This window comes from Leptinotarsa decemlineata, unplaced genomic scaffold (genome assembly GCF_025532065.1).
Source record: "Leptinotarsa decemlineata unplaced genomic scaffold, Ldec_3_MD MMD2_P_RNA_scaffold_9, whole genome shotgun sequence".
NCBI classification, from domain to species: domain Eukaryota; kingdom Metazoa; phylum Arthropoda; class Insecta; order Coleoptera; family Chrysomelidae; genus Leptinotarsa; species Leptinotarsa decemlineata.
In genome coordinates, this window is record NW_027412536.1 from 17,237,508 (window position 1) to 17,262,464 (window position 24,957).

A 24,957-nucleotide genomic window follows, 5' to 3' on the forward strand; every position below is an offset into this window, starting at 1 on the left:
GATATTTTTTGCACTCGACGCGCGTTTCGCTAACAAGGTTAGCATCTTCAGAAAAAAATTGATACAGTATCAATTGATAGATGAAGATGCTAACCTTGTTAGCGAAACACGCGTCGAGTACAAAAAATATCAGTTTGGTGTTAGGGTAATTGATCTCTAGGAGAAGTTTCAACTTTTCACCAAAGGTTCCAATCTCATAGTTTATTAGCTCAACCGTTGTTTACTTTGAAAGTGTTACATATTCTAATTTGCTACTGAAATCAAAATAAAGTCTTTGGGATAGAAAGTTTTTGGCTTTCTACTACTCCATCTCGATACAAGAAATGTGGGAATCTTCCAAAAAAAGGAAGGAAGCAGTCAATTTCAAAAATTAACTATATAAAGTCATTGCTATGGTTGATTCCAATAGCAAGATAGAAATAATATTCATATGTAACAGTTCATGAAACATAATTCACATATGAAGGGTAAATAATTGTAATGTTATAAAGTTTGGCATAGTAAATAAAACAGGTTAATCAAATAAAACAATAATATAATATCAAGCACCTAAACTATTACATGTGGTGGCTTTTTCAGTTTTTTTTAATTCTATTTAAATAGATTTTATATGCCTGAATCTTAACTGAATTAGTACCAGTATAGGATATGGATTTTCCTTGCATAATTTTATTCACACTTACAGAAATGGTGCAATATGGTTCTAATTGCAATTCTCAAAATCAAATCAATAACGCTTAATTTATGTTGATTTTCACATGTTAAAAATTCAAAATCAACTTGTGCATTAACAATTTGTTTGATTAAATAAACCGGTGTTCTTGAATGTGGTTGTCTATCAAAACAAAAGTGTATAATTTTATAAATATCATAAAACATGAAACAAATGAAGGGGATGGGTAACAAAGCCTTCTAGCCCAGCCACCACCATATTCTCTAATAGAAATGAGTCTATTTGCATCAGATTCATAATTGGTTGAAAACATTGTGTTTTTGCAATTTGAACATATTATACTTTTCCTGATTATTTTCAAAATGAAGCCAGCTACATAACTAGTGGACAACTCATTCAACTTTCCAGATAGAGTGCTACTCTGATTATATGTTATATCTGCATATTGTATAGCTTCAGTAACATTACTGTCAGCGTTACGTTCACAAAACAGTCCCTTCAAAGAATTAAACAAGTTTTCACATTTGTCATCTTCACAATTGAATGAATTTCTGTAAAATGAGAGGGGTGTATTAAAAAGCACAGTTTTATAAATGCTTGTGAATTGGGAAGCTGAAGGATTGGTGTATAAGGCTCCAAAGCTTCTCAATTGACCAAACATATTTTCAAGCGGATCCTGGTTCAGCCGTCTTGTTAACAAATAATCAAAACCATTGGACTTCAGAAACTGCCAAATATTGTTCACATTTTTTATGACGAATGACCAATTTTTCAGGCTGGGAGGCCTTTTTTGATCATTTTTCTTTATTCTCTGAAACTCCATTCCATCCAGCAGTAACAGGGCTTCTTCATTCCAAAAACGAAGGTGATCAGAGGTGTCACTTAAACCACACCGTAATATTTTTCCCTTCTCTGGATTTTTTTTTGAAGCATTCAAAGAGTCAAATAAACGATCGAAAAAAAACAGTAACTCAGATGTATGCTCCACATGGGTTCCGATTTTGTTTGCAGAATCTGCAATAAAACAACAATAAATGTTCAGTTTGATATGTAGGTTTCATAGTAAAAATTGTATCTGATATAAATATAATTGAGCTCTATGCACCAGTACTAATCAAAATATTCGAAACTGAAATAATCAGATTTAATCCTCAACAAAAATTATGCAATGAAAAATATAGAAAAAGAGATACTCACCAATCTGACTGGCCAACTGAAGAGTTGATGCAAACCTCTGGCTGAAAATGTGAGCTGCATTCTTCACTTTCATTTTTCTAATTTTATTCTCATAGATGTGTTCATCAGAAATATGTGGCAGAACTTTTAAACCGTCAATTGGTCTGTTATCATTTTCATAAAGCTTTCATACATGCTCCCATTTTGCTGTTTTCCTGACATTATTTTTTGAATAATGTATATCCTTTTTGATAAAATTATTTCTCATTCCTTTCAACAAATGAGGAGGATCCAGAATAGGATAGACTTTGAATTCATCAATTTCGAAAGAACTTTCTCGATATGTGGATATGTTACCACATCTCAAATATTTCTCTTTGGTGTCATTCATTAGACTATTGATGACACTAATATTATTCTGATCACATATTACTGTCAGAGGTTTAAGATCGATGTTTATTAATTTTCTTATTATTTCAGTTAATAACTGTTTCATTTGCAAGGTTTTTGCACCCCCTCTACTGGAAAAATGGTAAGAGATAGGAGCTTTCCATTGTTTTTTCAAACCTCTGATCATTAACATTAGGACATGATCTGCAATGTAGCTATCAAAAATATCTCCACCCATGTCTTCAAAGCCCTCTATGAAGCCAGTATATTCATTGAAATGAAGACTAGGCAAAATTGCCATTTCATCAAACAGAACCGCTACATATTTTTCAGAGGAATTCATTTCTTTTGTCATTTCTTGAAGTGATTCAAAGATAACATCTTGGATGCCTGGTCTTCCAACTACTAGGGCAAGTAGCCTTCCTAATGTTGACTTACTTGGCAGAACAAATATTTTTGACAGAAGTGCATAACATTTGGGACTCTGTTTGTAAAGGGCCACAGAGAGTAACTTTTCGTCAACAGTAAAACGCCTTAGTTTCTTGCACTTACTTGATTCTCGAAATTGCAATCGAATCAGTATTGCTGCCAAGGAATTCAGCTTTTCCATGTTATGCTCCAATTCATATTTATCCTTGAATGTTTCAGCTTCATGTAATCTTTTGCTAAGGTTTTTTTTACTGTTCCTCATATTATTCATTGTTTTTTGCAATACTTTCACTGATGCATATAACTTTTTTTTTCTTGGTGTGATTGCCTTCTTACAAACTCCTGAATGCTTCAGGAGCTGAAATGGTGACATCAGACAACCAATAGCATTTTCTGGAAAAGAATAATGTCAATTACTCCACCAATAAATTAATTGATATGAAAACTTATTCGTGAAAACGCAAGATATGGTAATGAAGAAATAACCAAACCAGTACATACCATTAGAGGAATCCGGTTCCAAAACCAATGTCAATGGCACGGTTGAAGAAGTTGACGGCTGATCTGGATCGAATAGATCAATTTCATCTGAAAATAAAATAGTAGGCAAACTTATTAAAAACTGCTTAGATGAAGGTTCAAAATAATTGTGGCAATGAAATATTCAAATTGAGATTTTTACGCATCTCAGAAGTCACGCTAATATGAGGATTGAGATGTCAGAACTGACTGTTAATGATGAGAAGAATAATTTTACCTGAATTGTTTTATTGTTTGGACGTTCAAGAATTGAATGGAAATGTTTTTCTTACCTCTCAAAAATAATGTAGATACAGCCATTGTTTGAAGTCTACTCGACATCGATGAATGGTACTTAGCATCGAAATGTTTATGACAAATTCTTTTAGAGTGATACACCATTACTGAGTCCATTTCATTGATATCCCTGTGATTGATAGAGTGCACCCATATTCTGAATTTTTGTAGATATTCTCCAGGATTTGGAAATTTGTGTAGCGGTGCAGATGCTGAACACTTTGAAATGCAGCATTTCCTACACGACATAGTTGAAAACGAAGTTCACTAAGAAAGATGAAAAAATTTTAAATGTAAGAATGTAATAGCACTGGATAAATATGTTTATATGAGATACAAACTAACTTACTTATCGGAGAACACTAATAAAAATAATACGTATCAAATTCCTTCCAAAGGAAAAATGTAAACAATCGACATAACCTATAATATCTGCAGAGACCCCTATAGGACGAAACAATGAACTACAAAAGCGACTTTAACCTTGATCATCTGCGTGAAACGTCTAGAGAGTAAGTAGTTTGTGACTTTAAACGTACAGATGTATTCAAAACACTCATCAAGAATCGGTGACAATACGAAAATTTCATAAGTTTATCTCATTATCCTGATCAGGATCGCCAGGATTAAATAATTTCGTCACACAGTCTCTGGGTGAGAGCAAGTGAGACAATCACACTGCCTGTGCATGCTTATATATTTTATATTAAAGCAAAATGGGCTTGAAATAGCAAGACAAACCAAAAAGTGGAAAATAAATAATAGTTTAAAAAACTGAAAAACACGCTTTAATAGCAACACAAAGTAAAAAATAATTCTAAACTAATTTAAGACTATGTTCAACATCGATAATAAGTCCTATGGCTTGATATAACTATTAATAACTTTTAATATTTCTGAAATCAGAATAAATCTATTAACAAAAAAATATTTTTATTGTAAAAAAGCGTGGTGACACTCCACGCTGGCAAACAGCTCCTAACCAAGTGTTTATAACAATGGATATTTAGCACCCCACGCTTTTTTACAACAAAATATTTTTTTTGTAAATAGATTTATTCTGATTTCTGCAGACTGGTTAAAAGTCATTAGTTACATCAAGCCATAGGATGGTGAACACATTCTTAAACTAGTTTCGAATTATTTTTTATTTTGTGTTGCTATTAAAGCGTGTTTTTTTATTTTTTCAAACTAATATTTATTCTTGTTTATTTTCTAATGGGTATAGGTGTAATAATGTACTGAAAGAAATAATAACTTCATCAATTTTTTTTATTTTCAGACTAGAAATGTTTATTTGGCATGTTAATTGGCAAATTATCCGTTATTGGTCTGCTGAATGGATGGAAGGATATAAGCAAGGATATAAGCAACGACCACGAAAGATCAATGTCTGGGATGACATTGCACGAAATACAATTATAGGTCCATATTCTCTTGCTGAAAGTTCGGCATGAACATTGTACAAGACATCAGTCCTACAAAATATATGACATCCATTATTCTAACCGCAGGATATGGTTCAACACAATGACGCACCGCCACATTTCGCTACAACTTTACATAAATTATAATCAGAATCTTTCCAAATCGGTGGTTAAAGTGAAGTAAGTAGAGTGCAATGCCCGCTAGTTCACCTGATCTTAGCTCATTAGACTCCCTTTTATAGAGTTATTTTGAAATCTCAATTATACCGGCAGACAACGAAATCATTGTACACGACGCCATTTGTTTGTTTAAAGGGTAATAAATTTCAAATTCAGAACGACCGTATACTTCCTCAAATAAATTATTTCAGTTGAAAAGCTATTTCGGTTCATTTTGAAGCCAAGATTCTCAAGTAGAGCCCTGTATATTTTTAGACTATTTCATATGATATGAAATTTTCTCAACGATATAATACTTGTGGATACATTTTTAGAATCAGCTCAGCAATATCTGTCTGTTCAAAATCTGTTTTTCCGTTAATCAGCTGTCGCCACCATACGAACGACAACTCTCAGAAGTTGAGAAACTTGTGCGAGCTAAGGACTAACGAGGTCTTACCTTTTAACGTGTGATTCCTAACACGGTTGCAGAATCATCCCAGCTTCAACCAGATAAATTATTTTGAGAAAAATATCTGGTCGAGGCAGGAATCGAACCCACAGTCTTCCGATCGTGAGTCGGGCGCACTACCACCGCGGCCAATTCCACAACAAACCCCGGATATTGAAAAATACAATACTCTATGGTAGGTCAAGATTTTTTAACAATATTTAGCTAATAATGAAATTTACAAGTTGCGTTATTGACGCACTGAAAAACACGAAAAAATTTCTTTTTAAAAGCGGTATTAAGACATTTCCTAATTTATTACATTCTAAAAAGTTATCACTCCATTGGAATTATTCATTTTGATTGATAATAAGGAATTCACGTTTCTCTCAGAGAATTGAGTTGTCTTGTAATTAAAATCTTTGGACCATCAAGCATGAAAGGAACTGCCGACACTGTTGCTTCCAATTCAAATACTCATGTTATTCGACTATTTCTGAACTACCCACTAGATTTCGAATTGACAGTTTCCGAACGTTTGGCATTACGAACTACCCAGCACTTTCATTCAAGTTTATTTCGACCAACTTGTTGTTTTTCAATATACGTAATAACGATAGTTCAAAAAGTAAGTCCAACTATAAAAATAAATTTATGGTTGGTGAAACGCGTGTCGAGTAGAATAATGCAGTTCGGGTGTTTGGTAAAAGTGTTTGGGATTAATAGTTGATTCAAAAATAATATCTGTAAGTTCAAATTATACTTAAACAAGTGTATGTCTGAATATGAAACATTAAAGTCTAAATATGAAGTGAATATGAATATGACAGCTCTACACACGACAAAGTAAATAATGTCACTGAAACAACCCTCAGAATGAAATGAAAATGATGAAACGTTATATAATGGACTAAAAATATTCGAAATATATACAGTGTGTGAAATCCAAATATAATAAATTAATTATTTCGGTTACGGTACATATTTTAACAAAATCCTGAAACACGTCAAATTTAAATTATAATTTGACATATTTCAACGGAAAAATGCTACCCCTACCTTCAACCCCCGTCGAATGATAGGTACAACCCCAATTTTTTAAATGTTATCAGTAGTTGTTTACAGCTGATTCTCGGCCTCCCCCCACCACTATGACGTATTAATTGCTTTTTTTATTGGTTGTTGTTTGGTGAAGTTTTTTTGTTGTGCAGTGAAGTCAAGGCGTTGTGACCTTGAAGTGTCTGGTGCATGGATCGTTCAGATTTTTTTTTCATATGAGATTTTGTGTGTTTATGTGTGTGTGTGTGTGTGTGTGTGTGTAGGAGAATGCACGGTACAGGGTTTCATCATGTGCTTGTTTGTCTATGTACAAACATACGTCTGCATACTTCGAAGATCCTCCAAGTAATAAATGCTCCATCGGTGTTAGGGCACCAAGTTAGTAGTGGAGTGATGTCACAGCAATAACCGTTCAACGGCTAGAGAGCGACATGTTCACTCCACGACGTGTGGCAGAGTAATGCGTATTCATCGGTCTGCCCTCACCTCTCCCGAAGCGATGAAGGTTCGCTCTAGCCCCGCTATCGATGGTGACACAACGGCAGCCGAGGACCGTTTGCCTAGCGTCTACCCTCTCCGAGACCGCAACGACCATTGCTTGCTCGTACCGGCAACTGTTATCGCATCAAGTTGGGAGATGGGCTTGGCTGTGACGTCAGGCATCTCTAGTGGATAGCAACTAGCAATGTGAATCTTTCACGGTTTCATGGTGGGGGTGACTCACACTGTTTAATATAAAAGAAATGCCTGGCACACTATGAAATCAGTAGACGAATATATCTGCAGCAGTTAGCAATTGGTAGAGTGTTATTCAGTTCGTAATAGAAGGAAGACGGTGAGTGTATTTGTCTGTTGGAAATTGTTTATATTTTCATATATATTTTCATCATGTCCGTTTCAAAAGTAGACTTGAATAAAATTAATAATTTGATTGTACAGGAGGTTGAAATACTAGAGCAAAAGGCCTTATCATCATTGCCAATTGATGAAGTGTACATAATTAAAAATATGTCAACTTATTCTACACGATTTGGTAAATCAATTTTATTAACTTTGCAAGATGTGAGCAATGATAAATTATTTAAAACATGGCTACCAAAACGTATTTCGTTGCAATTCAGTGATGACGATATATCTTGTATCAACTCATCAGGTGGTAAATATACGATGATGTATTTAGGACAGAGCCAACAAAGTTTTGCTGGCATGAAAACGCGATCTCTAGTCAAATTCAATATGATTGAATAATAGTAATAATTTATAGTGAATTTCTTTAGGTCATAGCTTACAAAGTTTTTTTGGTGTGAAAACGATAACTCTAGTCAAATTCAATATGATTGAATAATAATAGTAATTATAATGAATTTCTTATTGTTTTATTAATATTCATATATTAGATGATAATTATATGGAAATATAAACATTACTAACTTAGTTGAATACACTCACTTTGTAACTACAAGTAAAATGGGAATGTGAGTATTATATCACTGAAAAATTGGAGGTTGCTTATTGTTTTTTTTATTCGATTTCAGTTCCACCATTTAAAGATGTGGATGCAGTACGCAAGTCAAGATTGGGTCGATATTGTAGATCTCAAATCATCGGTTCAACATTTGTCGTCTAAATTGAAGGTGTTGGGTGATGGAGCCGAACATGCAAGCGTTTATGATATGAGTGTATGCTATGATGAAAAACAAATCGAATTATGCCTTCGTGATGCTGAGAACTATTGGAGTGGTGCAGAAGTTTGCAACAAATTTTTGGATAATGAATTGGAATTGTGGCAACTTTGTGAGGTTATGATTGAACTGAACCTAAGAAGATTCCTGTATAGCCTCCAACCATACTTGCCAGAATGGATTATTCATCACTTTGAATTGAATGATGAAAATCGAGAGGAAATTGAAGATGGTCGCGAAAATGATGATTATGAGGAAGAAGTTATTTTAGATAGTCTGTATGTTCCTGTAAATCATAAATAATGTCAAATAAAAAACTTTGTATTATTTTCATGTTTTATTTATTTAAATCTGATGAAATACAATAGAAAATGATTACAAAACAATAAATATGATATAAAATACAATACATGATATAAGTCAGTTACAAATAAAAAAAAAAAGATCATAAAACAGTACATGATAGAGTGAAAAAAAAAAAAGTGTCAATATCTGCTATGAACTGAACCATCCAATGCATTGTATGTTAAAACTGTATCATGCAAAATTAATGCATATACTTTAGTGTTGTCTGGAAACTTGGTCTTCCTCGTCTCAAACTCAATCTTTATATCAATAGTTGATGATTTTGTTGCATTCGGTTGATGGGAACAATCGATGACGAATAGTGGATTCTCTCTAAATTGTCCAATGTCCATCAGAGGTTCACTCATATCTTTATCATAATAACTTCGCTGGAAACTCTCAAAAGCATAATAAGCAGGAGCATCAAGTTTTTTATCGAAATTCAAATTCCAACGCTCATATGGATAAACTTCAGAATTCAAGTATACTCGAATACTATTGATATCAGCAGTTGTGAATTTTGTAATATCTTGTGTTCTATCTTCAGATGTGGTAGTACTTTGGAATGCGATGATGACAAAACGAGGAGTTTCCAATGCGTTAGTTGTTTTGATGGCCCATATGTCTGAAGAAGTCCCACGTAATGATGGTAGTTCATAGAGGTCCACATACGATACGCCAACTTGATTTTGGCATTCAGACCGCTTTTGTTTATTCTACTCAAAAGTTTAAGCTTGTGTTTATCATCTGGTACAATATGTCTTATTTTCCATTCGATTTTATTTATTTCCAAATCAGCATCAACTTCACCTATATATGAGTTTTTGAATGATCGAGCGATAATCAAAATCAATTCCTGTTTGGCATTCAAGATACTTTTGTTGTAATCTTCAGCAAAACCCATCAAATATTTCAGTGGTAGTTTTCCACTAAAAACATGACTGTTTGTATCAAGATATCTTGCTTCAATTGTGAAAGTCCCCAACCAGATGTCAATAATGTGTTAGCATGAGATTGTCCAAATGATATCATGGTTTTCATTGTAGATGTTATCCCAGGTTTTCTAACAGCCACTTGTTCACCACCCATTTCATAACGAATTTCGTCAAAGAGAAATGCAATTGCATTATTCGAGAGATAGCATGTTTTCGCTACATCTTTGGGGGTGAATTTACCTTCTATGTAAATGAAGCTCTCGGCAATATCTAGTATAACATCTTGATTATTGATTGCAATTCTGATTTCATCCGAATTCCTGAATAGCGGTGATCCATAGGGCTTATATGTGTGCTCATGTAAACTTATGAGAGAATGATCGAGCACTGGTTCATTGAATATATTCAACTTTTCATTGTTTGTTTCGAGCACCATTGTTATTTTCTCACTTTCAATCCAATCGATTTCAAAAATTTAAGATCACTCACAGACAGAGCGTTATGTGCTAACTGTTTAGCATACACTTGTGGAATGAGCTTCTTTTTATGCACACCTTTCTTTTTGATAGTGCAACTCGTTTGGGATTGTTCAATGCGATTTTGTCTATTATAAATGAAACCCATAACAACAGTTATTCGATTTTCTTCAATTCCAAAATAATGAAAATCTCTTCTTCACTTCCAAAATCGATAAGGTTATTTTTTTCATCCAAAATACGCACTGTAATGTTGTGAATCAATTGACGACCTTCTGGACTGACAGGCATATATATAATACTGTGTGGTTCTTTAGTAAGATTGTAGCCAGGTTCAACATCAATATCGAATGAGAAAAGAATGTGGGATTCTTCACCATTTATATATGAACCAGATATTATATTGCAATCTAAGCGGATAAGTCTCACAGTTGTAATGTTTATTGGTAATGATGATTCATGTATCTGATTTGGTGGAAATATTTCATGAGCGAAACCCATCATTTCTGCTATTGAATTTGGATGTGTCAGATCAATTTCATATTTGGATCGCATTTCACATTTGAATGTATTATTATTGGCGTGTAGATAGAAAATATCATCTGCAACGACATCATTTGGTTTTTTATCATGAAACAATCTGAACATGATATGTTTCTGTATGACGGCATTGATCTCTTCTATTTCATAAGCACCACATGGAATTTCAATTGTCAACTTTTGGGGTATCGATGAGTTGTCATTACTGATTCTAAAACTAACTAAGTTATTAGCTTCAGTTATATTATTGATTGTATTGCACCCATAGAATCCCAAAAGTCCTAATCCATAACGACTGTTCCTATCCAATTCAATTGGTGGAAAAAAATCCGCACTCAAGACACTTGTCCCGACAGCTTGTAGCTCGAACTTTCGTGACATGACTGATGAATATTTTGAAACACATTTCAATTTATTATTGTACACAGCAACAGCACATTTGAGACAATTTACACTTTTTGGAAGGTGTTGTATTGTAATAAGTATCATTTTTATTGATACCAATATTCACATCCTCTATATTACAAATACAACGCATAGATTTCCGAGGTATAGGACCGTCATTAACATCCGATTCTGAATTTTGATCGTGGTGGTGGTGCTCATAACAATATCTATGTTTCATTATATCGATGTCATCTTGCAGATGCTTAGGCAACTTTTCCCAAACATATGCAATCTCATGTGCAACACATGCAAGTATCACTTCCTTAGGCATATTTGCAAGCATCACTTTATCCATTTTTTTCAAGGTACCATATTTTGAAAACATTCTAAGTGAAAACCCCATTCCCTTGATAGCCTCCCGATCCAGTTTTGGTGTTGAATCCATTTTTATTTGGAAAATTATTTAGAGAGAAACTGCAAGCACAAGTGACCACAGAGAGCTGTATTAAATTTCTGTTGTCGATCATAGTTATATTTGATTTTTACATTCGAACATTTTCGAAAGAATCGAGTCAATTCCAATGGTGGGGGTAGATCTCCAAAACTATCGAAATATGTGACTTCTTTCCCACATTTTTTATATGCCACCCAATGTGCGGTAGGTTAGCGTACTAGGTTAGGTTACGTTAATACATACGATAGGTTAGGTGTTCGGTTGCATAGCGGTAGGTTAGCGTACTAGGTTAGGTTACGTTAATACGTTAATACGTTAGGTTAGGTGTTCGGTTGCATATTATGTTACGAACGCGCGCGCGAAGAGGGCGTAGATGTCTCTCCAGATGTCCCGCCTACCTGGGCCGGAGGCCCCACCCACCTGGGCGGAGCCCAGGCAGTGGGCGTGGCCCGTTAGGGCCACGCCCCCCCCCCCCGTCGCCACCAACTTTTCGGATACCCCGCCCCTTTCCGAAGCCCCGCCCCCTTTCCGAAGCCCCGCCCCTCCCCTCCCGAAGCCCCGCCCCCCGACTCCTAACATTTGCGCATGTACACCCCTACCCTCATCGCGCATGTGCGCTCCCACCATTTTCCCACCGCTCACGCATCGAAGTCGATACCCTCCGGAGAGCACTCCACAACATTCAGTTCGAGAAGTCATCTCATCGAGAGCAGTCCACTCCACAACAAGGCAGTACGTTCCAACGACCAACTTGATATTTGAGTAAGTAAATTAGGAATGTTATTTTTTATATCCACTAACTTTGTATTATTTCTTCTTTTTCAGAATGGCAACCAATACACAGGAGGTGAATAATGCTGTGGCGTCTATTCTGCCGGTGTCCGCTGACCAGGAGGAGGCAGCATCTTCGAGAGCGGTGACGGTTGACCAGCCAACCACTTCGCGTTCGCGAGTTAGGTGCAGATCTTCTAGCCCTGACTTATTCGAGGAGGAGGAGGAAGTCAGGGCTGTGAAGAAGGTTTGCCAACGACCTGCAGCAAAGGTTGGTCCTATTTCAAAGTACCGAGCTACTTGCAATAGGACTAATCCTTATGCAGGTAGTTTTTCGACCTCTCGTAAGAGGGCCTCCACACCAGCAGCAGCACCAGCAGCAGTGGAAATTCCGAGGAGTCCTTCTCCGGAGTTGGTGATATTGTCGCCGTTGGTGACGCGACTACCACCGCTGCCAGCGACACCGGCGGATCCTGAGGTGTTGGTGCCACAGCCTATCGGAGAGGTTAGTGAAAAGATGAGTGTTTTTCTGCAGAGATGCAAGAAAGCAGAACGAGCTGCCCGATCTAGCGAGGCCGCGTTGGTTACCATGAAGCGACAAATGGCTGAAATGGATAACCGACGGAGGGAAATCCAAAAGGAAATGGCCGAAATAGATCGGAATTATGCATCTCTGCAGGAAAGGTGTAAAGCAGAGACCTCTTCGATAAAGCTGTACAAAAAAATAGTGACAGTTATGGACACTCTTTTTGTAGATGAAGTGTAAATGTAAGATTAGTTTTAGGTTAGTTAGGAGTATTTAATTATGGTAGTTTTAAGTTTATATTTGTTAAGTTTATATTGAATAAAGGAAAAGGAAGTGAAATAAAGGGTGTACACTGTTTTTTGGTTTGGTACACATTGAACAATGCGATGGTTGGAGCATTTTTCTTCACTTCCTCTTATTATTATTATTATTTTTTTTATTTCAATTCCAAGTTCTTCTAGACAAATACCTCACATCAATTTTTGTGTCCTCTAATCACTTGTAAATAATTTCATGTGAAGAAAATTTAAAAAATAAAAAATAGACATGTTTCATAGTGAAATCGACAAGTATATTTCATTTGTATTTTATCCATTCAAGTATCTCTTTCATTGAATATGTCTTATGTCACTTTGCAATTTACCCCTACTCATTGAATATGTCTTATGTCACACTACAATTTACCCCTACTCAATGTTCCACTCCTCTCCCACTCCCTCTCGAAAGTATAAAAGTAGAAATCATCTGATGAAACATTCAGTTGATCAGCTAGCATCGAGATGGAACCCGATTCAACCTCCGAACCCTATAGCTGCCCGGATCAGGGGTACAACTTCAATTACTGGGATAACAGCCAGGTACAGGTAGTCTCTTCCACCACGGAACCCCACAGTCCGCCATACGAATACCGGGATCACGACATCAGGATGCAAGTTCAACATGTCACTGGCAGTGACGAAGGACACTTGGATGACTCGGAATATCCAGATCCTGACGGATGGTGGGACCCTGCTTATGATGACATTGTCCCAATGAGTAGCGACGACGACGATGATGACGACGACGACTCTGGTGATGATGCTGATGACGAGCTTGACGTTAGACGTCCTCCACCATCCCCTATCCTCATCGAGGATAGTCCTCCGCCATCCCCAATCCTAATCGATGATGATGTCCTCAATTCCGATGATGACATATAATCATCTACTCGTCCATCATTTCCTTTCCTTTCCTTCCACGGAGTACACACTTTTTGGTTGGTGTACACGAGGCACTGCGAGGCTGGGGCAGTCTCTTCCTCCCTTCCTCTCCCTCTTATTAGTTTTTTTTCCATAATAATCACTAGAATTTCTCCTAATAATCGCTCAGAGTTTCATTCTTGATGTTTTCGAATCTCAAACACTGTTCTACATTTCACCCCCTCCATTTCATTTCTTCCAATATAAATATAGCAACAATCCCAGTTCTATATCATTCTTCCACAATGTCGAGTACAGGACCCATCCAAGTACATGAAATAGATTCAACGTCTGATCATTTGAGTACAACCTTCGCTCAATTTCTGCAGCGAATCTATGATCTTCCTGATGATTTCGCAGAACGAGTGGAACAAGGTATTCAGGACGACATAGATGCTGTTGACGATAATAATGCGGATGATGTGATTAGTATATCATCTGATTCAGCTGATTATGACGACGACGACATCATGAGTATATCATCTGATTCAGATGACTACTATGAGGATGATATCATTAGTATATCATCTGATTCAGATGACGATACCATAATTATTGTTTCTGATGATGAGGAGCGTTAGTCCATATCATTGCATGGATTAATAAAAAAATAACAGCCCTTTTCAGGGCTACAATTAAAGACTGAAACAATAAAAAAAATAGCTCTTTTCAGAGCTACCATTATACTTTCAAACAGAAACAGATTCATACCATTGTTAACATTATGTTAACATTATAATCTCAAACGAAATATATGTATGTGAAAGTATTCATCATTATATGCATATGAATGATTGACAAATGCCAACTTCAACTTTCATTTAAAGTAGTACTCATCATATGCATAGATATTCAATGACTATCAAATTCCAAATTTCGACTTTTCAGTCAAAGTAGTAATTTATTTGTCATATAATGTATAGATATTCAAAGACTAACAAATAGTAATTTATTTGTCATATAATGTATAGATATTCAAAGACTAACAAATTTCCAACTTAGACTTTTATTAGTCAAAGTATTCATTTGTCACATAATCTATGAATACTAATACAACTAACTACTGTTTGTGTGAATAATGTAGCCCTGAAAAGGGCTGTTGTTTTTTTTTTTGACCAGTAGGTCCACGGTTATTGTGCCACAGGTTGGACATTATTACATATAATACATGTAGATACTCGGGTGAAGTTTGTTAGTGGCCTCTCGCAAGCTTCACACCAATTCTGTCCCATTTCCATAATTGAGACAGTGTTGTGGGTGTTGACATGGGCATACCACCCTCCATTATTGTTTCTATGCGAATAAAACCGAAAGCAGCACCAACATAGTTTTTTGTTCTCTCCATCTATTGTGCTGATCAATACGTATGCATCCAATGCACAATACAAATCCAAGGGATCTTCCAGTGTCTCACTGACATTGAGTGTTCGCATACCGATCCTCATAGCACCATCACCTTCAGTTGTGTCAGCTTCTATCCCTTCATCATCTCCTTCTTCATCCATGACCCTCTCAAACTCCATCACGTCATCATCTTCGTCGCTTTGGTTGGCCTCGTTTTCAACTTCGTCTATCTCATCTTCATCGACTCCAACATCTTCTGCTTCAACTATTACTTCCTCTAGCGGAACATTGACATCCTCATCATCTGATTCGTCTATCCAATTGTTTTCATCAACAGCAGCTATTCTATTTAATGCAGCATTTATTTTTGCAGAATTCATCTTGTTGTTGTTTGCTCACAGTTGTAGAGAGTGAATGAATGAACTCTAGGTTTGCAAGTCAACTTATATAGGAGGTGATGCGACTCCCACTTGACTCGTTTAGAGTGGAATAGTAGGAGAAGTTATCCCACTATACTTCCACATGATGTTGATTTGTATAAATAGAGATCGTAGGTATAGGAGAGAGCATTCAGAGTTTCTGTAAGTCATCTCTTAATATTTCTAATCGAATTAGTAAAATGCCGTTTCCAAAAGAGTGGAATGAAAAACCAAAAGTGTGTGTCTACCCAATGATGATTGCAGGGGCTATTGTGTGCTACTTTTGTCAAATAAGTAGACCTAAGGATTCAATCAATCCATGTACTGGTATGTGTAGTGATTGCGTGTTGCGGATTCAACTATCGCCTCCTTCTCATCCACCGAAGCGAACAAAATCGGATTATCGTCAACAACAGTTACAGTGTCTGAAGTGTTCCGAACCTATAATATTTAACAATATAGGTATCTGTAGAAATATTTGTGGTACCTGTGCTGCCGTTCCAACTCCACTGCAACGTTGTTTGCGTTGTGATACATATTCCATGAATTGTTGGAATCATGTATGCAATGCATGTAGAAGTACTTGGGATCTGTGTGAGAAGGTTGGTCAACTCTACACCAATAGGAGAATCCATTTTTTTCAATGTTGGTGTTTGACGCACGAGCAACAACTATTGAGGAATAGAGTCAAAGAACGTTCCACATCCACAGAGACATATTAACATTTTTCATTTTTTATTATCGTTATTGTCCTCTATTATTAATAAATATATATATTTTGAATTTATTTGTATTATTTTCTAACATTTAAAAATACATGCATGCAACACAAAGTTTTCCTCTTAAATGACAAAGATTGTTACATGCGTGAATAGTTTAGTGAGAGAGCGCATGTGCCAGTTGATGAAAGAGCGCATGCGCTAGTTTATTTTCTTCTATAAATGGTGAGGTCTCAGTAACATCATCACCTTTCCTATCCACATTCTATTGCTATCACATATCATTCCTCAGACCTTAATAATCATGAGCTCTATGCCGCTATTGATTGCTGAAGATGGTTCACCACTTGTTGATATCGATCAGACTGATTTTGAAAATATTCCAGTATTACATTTATCGAGTCAAGATTCGATAAATGATTTTGATATTAACGACTTCGTTAACTTTGCAGATGTGCCAGAACCAAATGAGCAAATTATTATTGAAAATCCGATCGTTTCGCAATTATCATCACTCAAACACTCTTCATCTACCCTTCCTCTTGGTGTTGATAAGAAATCTAGAACAATCAAGAGGAAGGTTACTAAGGCATCTTCATCGATTGTCACTGACTTCAAAGAAAAGAAAGAATCCAAAAGTGTTGTGCGACAGAAAAAACCCGCAACGAAAAGTGACAGATCGAAGAGGAAGCCAAAAGGTACTCCTAAAGAAATGAAGAGTGATTTGAAAGCTGAACCGCTATCTTCTTTCAGTCCCCTCCATCGGTTTGGGGAAATGAAAAGGAAAGCAAAATGCCGTCTTGTAAAGGCACAGATGACTATTGCTGAACTTGAAAAGAGTGAGCGAGCTATTAATGCTAATAATGAAACTCTTGAAGCATTAGATGCCAAGATTGCATTAGCGAAGGTTGAATTGGCTAGAATGTCTAAAGATGCTGATGAACTCCGTTCAAAAATTGGTAAAGATAAGCAATTCCATCAACGTTCGAGAATGCAAGCTCAGGCTGAGCTTGAGGAGTCGACTAAGCTTTATGAGACAGCATTATCAGTGAGAGATAATTGGCAAAAAGAGTTGGATACTGCATTTCAAAGTGACGGCGATTAGTTTTGGGAATGATAATGTGTTTTCAATATCGTGAGTTGAAAAATATAAGCGGGAATGGAGTATACAATTAATTTGGTTTGGTATACACAGAACATTGCGAATGGCTGGGGCAATGTTTACCGCTGCAATATTTTTCAGTTCACATACTTATAATTGAAATGAAAACAATAATGAACTTTAATATTACTTTATTCATAAAAGTCACTATTATATACATTTAAACCATATTTGATTCATCAATCCAAGAATTTTGTTCGCTAGGAAGGCCTAACCACTTTACATATACTTTATTTTTTCTTCTCTTCAACACCTTCTCAATCAGATATACGTCAGGATTCTCGGTTCGTAATAACTCTTCTTCGTAAAAACATCCTCTAATCGGCTGTTCATTCATATCTTCAAGATTATAAGTCGTTGGGATGGTTTTATTAATTTTAACAATCTTGAATAGCTCCGTGGTAAAATTCGCAGTGTAAGACTTTTCAAAAATATGTTTGTATTTACTTATACGTACAATATCATTTAATTGGAATTTGGGTTTACTTTGTCTTCCTCCAATTCCATTGATACCCTTGAATTTTAATTTTGTTGTTGAATCAACATTGATGGGTGCCATACCTATTGTACGATGAACTTTATTATTATATCTACTAGTTATAATTGGAAGAATATCAAGCCATTTGTGGTGACCTCTCATCGAAAATTCCTTGTAGAGCCATGCCTTTATTGTACGAATCACTCTTTCTGCTATAGCTGCCTTCTTTGTGCTAAATGTTGAATAATGATTGATATTATATTCTCGCATGAGAGATGAGAAGCTTTTATTGAAAAATTCTTTCCCTTGATCGCTTTGTATGTGTTTGGGGGAGTATTTGGCTTCTTTCAGTACATGTTTCATTGCATTAGTTACTGTACTACCTGTTTTATCTTTAACTGCTACAGTCCACAGATATTTGGAGTAACAATCTATCACTACAAGTATATATCGGTATCCTTCATTACTTTTTGCATAAGGTTGCAGTTCAGCTAAATCTATTTGCCATAGATCTGCAAAACCTTTGATGGTGGTTATTCTTCTACGAAAATTACGTCTTGCAGGTTTATGTAATTCATTAACAACTTGTCGTTTGACATCACTTATTTCATTAGTCATTCTATTTCAATATGATTAAAGAGAAAAGGTGATAATGTTACTGCATTGAATGATGATGTGACAGTGATCATTACATGTGAATATGTTAATATATTATACCTTCTTCACGTAATTCTTCAATTATTGAAATTATTTCATTATCATGTCCGGTATGTCCGGCTGACTTTGAAGCTACCAATAGTCGTAGGCGAGCAACTAACTCTTTCGGTGAATTCCAGTACACATAATTCACAGGTTTAGAATTATATATTTTCTCCATTTTCACTCGTTTGAGTGCTCCACCAATTTTACTTCTACTTCTTATTGGATATTGTCGTGAGGCTAATAGAGGTTTGATAACTTCACGAAATTTTTTAGAATTTGTATTTTTAAAACCATTCTTCAGATGATATTGTTTATATGGAGCATTCGTTATTTTCAATATTTTGGAATATACTTGACGAGTTTCTTCATTATCAACATCTTGTGGATTCTTCAAAAAAATCATATCATACAATTCTGGACTACCTGCGCATTCATATTTTTTCACTTTATTAGCATCCCAAAATGAAATGTTTCCATCTTTGAAATTTACCACTAGACTTCCCATTTTCAGCTTTTGTGTAATTGGATCCATACGTACGCCAAATGTTCCATCATATGCTGGATTTCTAGATTTTATATTATTCAAATGTTTCATCAAAACATCTTCACCACTTTCATTCATAACAGGTGAGATGTCAGGATCCGAGGAATCGATGTGGGACGATGATGGTGTTTCGAATAGAGTTGTTCTCATATCGTCTTGAAGTGTGCTCGTGTCACTATTCACAGATGATACACTACCAAAAGATTGTTTTCTTCCTATTGGAGTACTCATGGGATAATTTGAAGTAGATTGAACAGTTCCATGATTTGGTGATAACACTGGTGATTTAGAAGTAGCGTTTGATGATAAAACATTCAATGGTTTCATTATGGGCTCATACAATCTTTCAAGTGTCGTACGATTTTCAATATTATCATTCTTGATAGAGTTGAATTTCTGCCTGACAGCTTCTGTTGTCTCTACTAGTTGACGTTTCAAATTTATTTCATTGTTTTTATTTTCAGGATCTTTTTTTGTATTCATAATGCCCTTTTTTGAATTAAAGCTTAATTTGTTGGTGAAGTGACCACTACAATATTCAGTGATCGAATAAGTTCCAAAAACAAGATCATGGGTATATAAAACTATCGAATCCTTTGCGATATCTACCTTCATCTATTTTTCTATCCTTATCAATGACTAGAAATCCATATTGGTCCTCCCAGCATTTAACACACATCAATTGGAATTGTTTGAATGTTACATCGGGTGAAACATGATCTGAATAAATGTGATGTAAATTCGTCTCATCTTGTTTGAACATTATAATGAAATTGGTATTGTCACGCACTAACTGTTTGGGTACCCGTGAATATGTCTGTGCTAGATAAAAACAATCAACATCCTTATGACGTCCCATACAGAAATATGATCTAATAATATCTTGCTTTTCACATATCACATCATCGAAAATGAAAACAGAATTAGGCTTAGCGTCGGAGGGTTCCACTATTTCTGCATTATTGCTGAATGTATAAAAACCTAATCCTTTTATAGGTTCCAAAACACTTCGCAAGTACTGATATTTAGGTTGATTGAGTGATTTCGAATAGAGATACACATTTCTAAATCTCAGTCCTTGTGGATGTGTTAATAGTGATATCATTGCATTCGTCTTTCCACAATTTGAAGGTCCTATAATGAGTCCTCGAACTGATGATGGAAGTAGTGGACCATGTCTGAATACCCTTTGTCCATTCAATCCACAACCAAATTTCTCATCTAGATTATCTACAGCAAACTTTTCTTTCTGTTTTACAATGCGCATCGTGCCGTGGTTGGAGACTATATAAATGTTATTAGCTTATTCATTTCAATGTGTACCATCAAACGATACGGACGTATTGAAAGTGATCGTAAAATTAAATGAGGTTGTGGTTTTGTTAATGATTTAATAAACAAACTTCCTTTCGAATTACATCTACCCGGAGGTTATCAATACTGTGGACCGGGTACAAAATTGAAACAACGTTTAGCTCGTAACGACCCTGGAATCAATAAATTAGATATTGAATGCAAAAAACACGATATTCAATATTCTAAGCATCCATCCGATCTTGCAGCAAGACATTTAGCCGACAAAGAACTTGAATACAGCGCTTGGGATAGGGTTAAATCGAAGGACGCGAGTATTGGGGAAAGCGCAGCTGCATTACTTGTCACCAACATTATGAAAGCGAAAAGACATATGGGCATGGGTTGTAGTACCAATAAGAAAAAATGTAAGAGGAAACAAACGAAGAAAAATAAAATTAAAAAAGTTGCATTTGGTGCTGGGATAGTCCATAAAGTGCGAAATGTATTGAAGAAAGCTGGTGGGAATCAATTTGTGACGAATGATAGCAAAAAAGCTATCACTGTGGCATTGCAGGCGGCACGTAAATACCTTAAAGCTGCCGGTGGAAAGAAGAAAATCCGCACACCACGCATAATTCCTGTTCCCAAGATCGGTGGACTTTTACCATTGATACCAATTTTTGCTGGACTATCCGCACTAGGAAGTTTGGCGGGAGCCGCTGCTGGTATTACCAAGGCCGTGAATTCGGCAAAAGCCAGCAGAGCGGCTTTAATGGAAGCCAATCGTCACAATAAAACCATGGAGGCTGTAGCATTAGGCAAACGCGGAAGTGGAATATATCTCAAACCATACCGTAAAGGTTTAGGACTATATTTAAAACCATACAAAGCCACAAACAAAACAAAAAACTAATTGAACCCCTACCTCAGAGGCCTCTTACTGATCTCGATCTCAGTTATTATGCACAAAAAATGAAAATTCCACATTTTCGTGGTGTTTTTATGCGTGATAGATTACCATCTTCAGGTCCAAAACAAAACGAGACAGCTATTGTTAATTTAGATGGAATAAGTGGACCAGGAACACATTGGGTGGCATATAAAAAATGTGGGAAAGAAGTCACATATTTCGATAGTTTTGGAGATCTACCCCCACCATTGGAATTGACTCGATTCTTTCGAAAATGTTCGAATGTAAAAATCAAATATAACTATGATCGACAACAGAAATTTAATACAGCTCTCTGTGGTCACTTGTGCTTGCAGTTTCTCTCTAAATAATTTTCCAAATAAAAATGGATTCAACACCAAAACTGGATCGGGAGGCTATCAAGGGAATGGGGTTTTCACTTAGAATGTTTTCAAAATATGGTACCTTGAAAAAAATGGATAAAGTGATGCTTGCAAATATGCCTAAGGAAGTGATACTTGCATGTGTTGCACATGAGATTGCATATGTTTGGGAAAAGTTGCCTAAGCATCTGCAAGATGACATCGATATAATGAAACATAGATATTGTTATGAGCACCACCACCACGATCAAAATTCAGAATCGGATGTTAATGACGGTCCTATACCTCGGAAATCTATGTGTTGTATTTGTAATATAGAGGATGTGAATATTGGTATCAATAAAAATGATACTTATTACAATACAACACCTTCCAAAAAGTGTAAATTGTCTCAAATGTGCTGTTGCTGTGTACAATAATAAATTGAAATGTGTTTCAAAATATTCATCAGTCATGTCACGAAAGTTCGAGCTACAAGCTGTCGGGACAAGTGTCTTGAGTGCGGATTTTTTTCCACCAATTGAATTGGATAGGAACAGTCGTTATGGATTAGGACTTTTGGGATTCTATGGGTGCAATACAATCAATAATATAACTGAAGCTAATAACTTAGTTAGTTTTAGAATCAGTAATGACAACTCATCGATACCCCAAAAGTTGACAATTGAAATTCCATGTGGTGCTTATGAAATAGAAGAGATCAATGCCGTCATACAGAAACATATCATGTTCAGATTGTTTCATGATAAAAAACCAAATGATGTCGTTGCAGATGATATTTTCTATCTACACGCCAATAATAATACATTCAAATGTGAAATGCGATCCAAATATGAAATTGATCTGACACATCCAAATTCAATAGCAGAAATGATGGGGTTCGCTCATGAAATATTTCCACCAAATCAGATACATGAATCATCATTACCAATAAACATTACAACTGTGAGACTTATCCGCTTAGATTGCAATATAATATCTGGTTCATATATAAATGGTGAAGAATCCCACATTCTTTTCTCATTCGATATTGATGTTGAACCTGGCTACAATCTTACTAAAGAACCACACAGTATTATATATATGCCTGTCAGTCCAGAAGGTCGTCAATTGATTCACAACATTACAGTGCGTATTTTGGATGAAAAAAATAACCTTATCGATTTTGGAAGTGAAGAAGAGATTTTCATTATTTTGGAATTGAAGAAAATCGAATAACTGTTGTTATGGGTTTCATTTATAATAGACAAAATCGCATTGAACAATCCCAAACGAGTTGCACTATCAAAAAGAAAGGTGTGCATAAAAAGAAGCTCATTCCACAAGTGTATGCTAAACAGTTAGCACATAACGCTCTGTCTGTGAGTGATCTTAAAATGTAGCGAAAACATGCTATCTCTCGAATAATGCAATTGCATTTCTCTTTGACGAAATTCGTTATGAAATGGGTGGTGAACAAGTGGCTGTTGTTAGAAAACCTGGGATAACATCTACAATGAAAACCATGATATCATTTGGACAATCTCATGCTAACACATTATTGACATCTGGTTGGGGACTTTCACAATTGAAGCAAGATATCTTGGATACAAACAGTCATGTTTTTAGTGGAAAACTACCACTGAAATATTTGATGGGTTTTGCTGAAGATTACAACAAAAGTATCTTGAATGCCAAACAGGAATTGATTTTGATTATCGCTCGATCATTCAAAAACTCATATATAGGTGAAGTTGATGCTGATTTGGAAATAAATAAAATCGAATGGAAAATAAGACATATTGTACCAGATGATAAACACAAGCTTAAACTTTTGAGTAGAATAAACAAAAGCGGTCTGAATGCCAAAATCAAGTTGGCGTATCGTATGTGGGACCTCTATGAACTACCATCATTACGTGGGACTTCTTCAGACATATGGGCCATCAAAACAACTAACGCATTGGAAACTCCTCGTTTTGTCATCATCGCATTCCAAAGTACTACCACATCTGAAGATAGAACACAAGATATTACAAAATTCACAACTGCTGATATCAATAGTATTCGAGTATACTTGAATTCTGAAGTTTATCCATATGAGCGTTGGAATTTGAATTTCGATAAAAAACTTGATGCTCCTGCTTATTATGCTTTTGAGAGTTTCCAGCGAAGTTATTATGATAAAGATATGAGTGAACCTCTGATGGACATTGGACAATTTAGAGAGAATCCACTATTCGTCATCGATTGTTCCCATCAACCGAATGCAACAAAATCATCAACTATTGATATAAAGATTGAGTTTGAGACGAGGAAGACCAAGTTTCCAGACAACACTAAAGTATATGCATTAATTTTGCATGATACAGTTTTAACATACAATGCATTGGATGGTTCAGTTCATAGCAGATATTGACACTTTTTTTTTTTCACTCTATCATGTACTGTTTTATGATCTTTTTTTTTTTATTTGTAACTGACTTATATCATGTATTGTATTTTATATCATATTTATTGTTTTGTAATCATTTTCTATTGTATTTCATCAGATTTAAATAAATAAAACATGAAAATAATACAAAGTTTTTTATTTGACATTATTTATGATTTACAGGAACATACAGACTATCTAAAATAACTTCTTCCTCATAATCATCATTTTCGCGACCATCTTCAATTTCCTCTCGATTTTCATCATTCAATTCAAAGTGATGAATAATCCATTCTGGCAAGTATGGTTGGAGGCTATACAGGAATCTTCTTAGGTTCAGTTCAATCATAACCTCACAAAGTTGCCACAATTCCAATTCATTATCCAAAAATTTGTTGCAAACTTCTGCACCACTCCAATAGTTCTCAGCATCACGAAGGCATAATTCGATTTGTTTTTCATCATAGCATACACTCATATCATAAACGCTTGCATGTTCGGCTCCATCACCCAACACCTTCAATTTAGACGACAAATGTTGAACCGATGATTTGAGATCTACAATATCGACCCAATCTTGACTTGCGTACTGCATCCACATCTTTAAATGGTGGAACTGAAATCGAATAAAAAAAACAATAAGCAACCTCCAA

General features: G+C 35.6%; 2 protein-coding genes across 2 annotated transcripts in view; both read left to right on the forward strand.

Moving 5' to 3' along the window:
* Positions 1-24,957, forward strand: part of LOC111514110 (uncharacterized) — a 37,108-nt gene that overhangs the window by 477 nt on the left and 11,674 nt on the right. The window contains exons 3-4 of the mRNA XM_074170750.1: positions 4,767-4,918; positions 4,994-5,091. Coding sequence (XP_074026851.1) covers positions 5,015-5,091 — 77 coding nt within the window. The 5' untranslated portion in view covers positions 4,767-4,918; positions 4,994-5,014. The remainder of the gene's footprint in view (positions 1-4,766; positions 4,919-4,993; positions 5,092-24,957) is intronic.
* On the forward strand, positions 11,980-13,933 carry LOC141480565 (uncharacterized). The gene is made up of 2 exons (XM_074170746.1): positions 11,980-12,161; positions 12,225-13,933. Exons 1-2 carry the CDS (start codon positions 12,010-12,012, stop codon positions 12,934-12,936), a joined length of 864 nt encoding a protein of 287 aa, XP_074026847.1. The 5' UTR covers positions 11,980-12,009; the 3' UTR covers positions 12,937-13,933.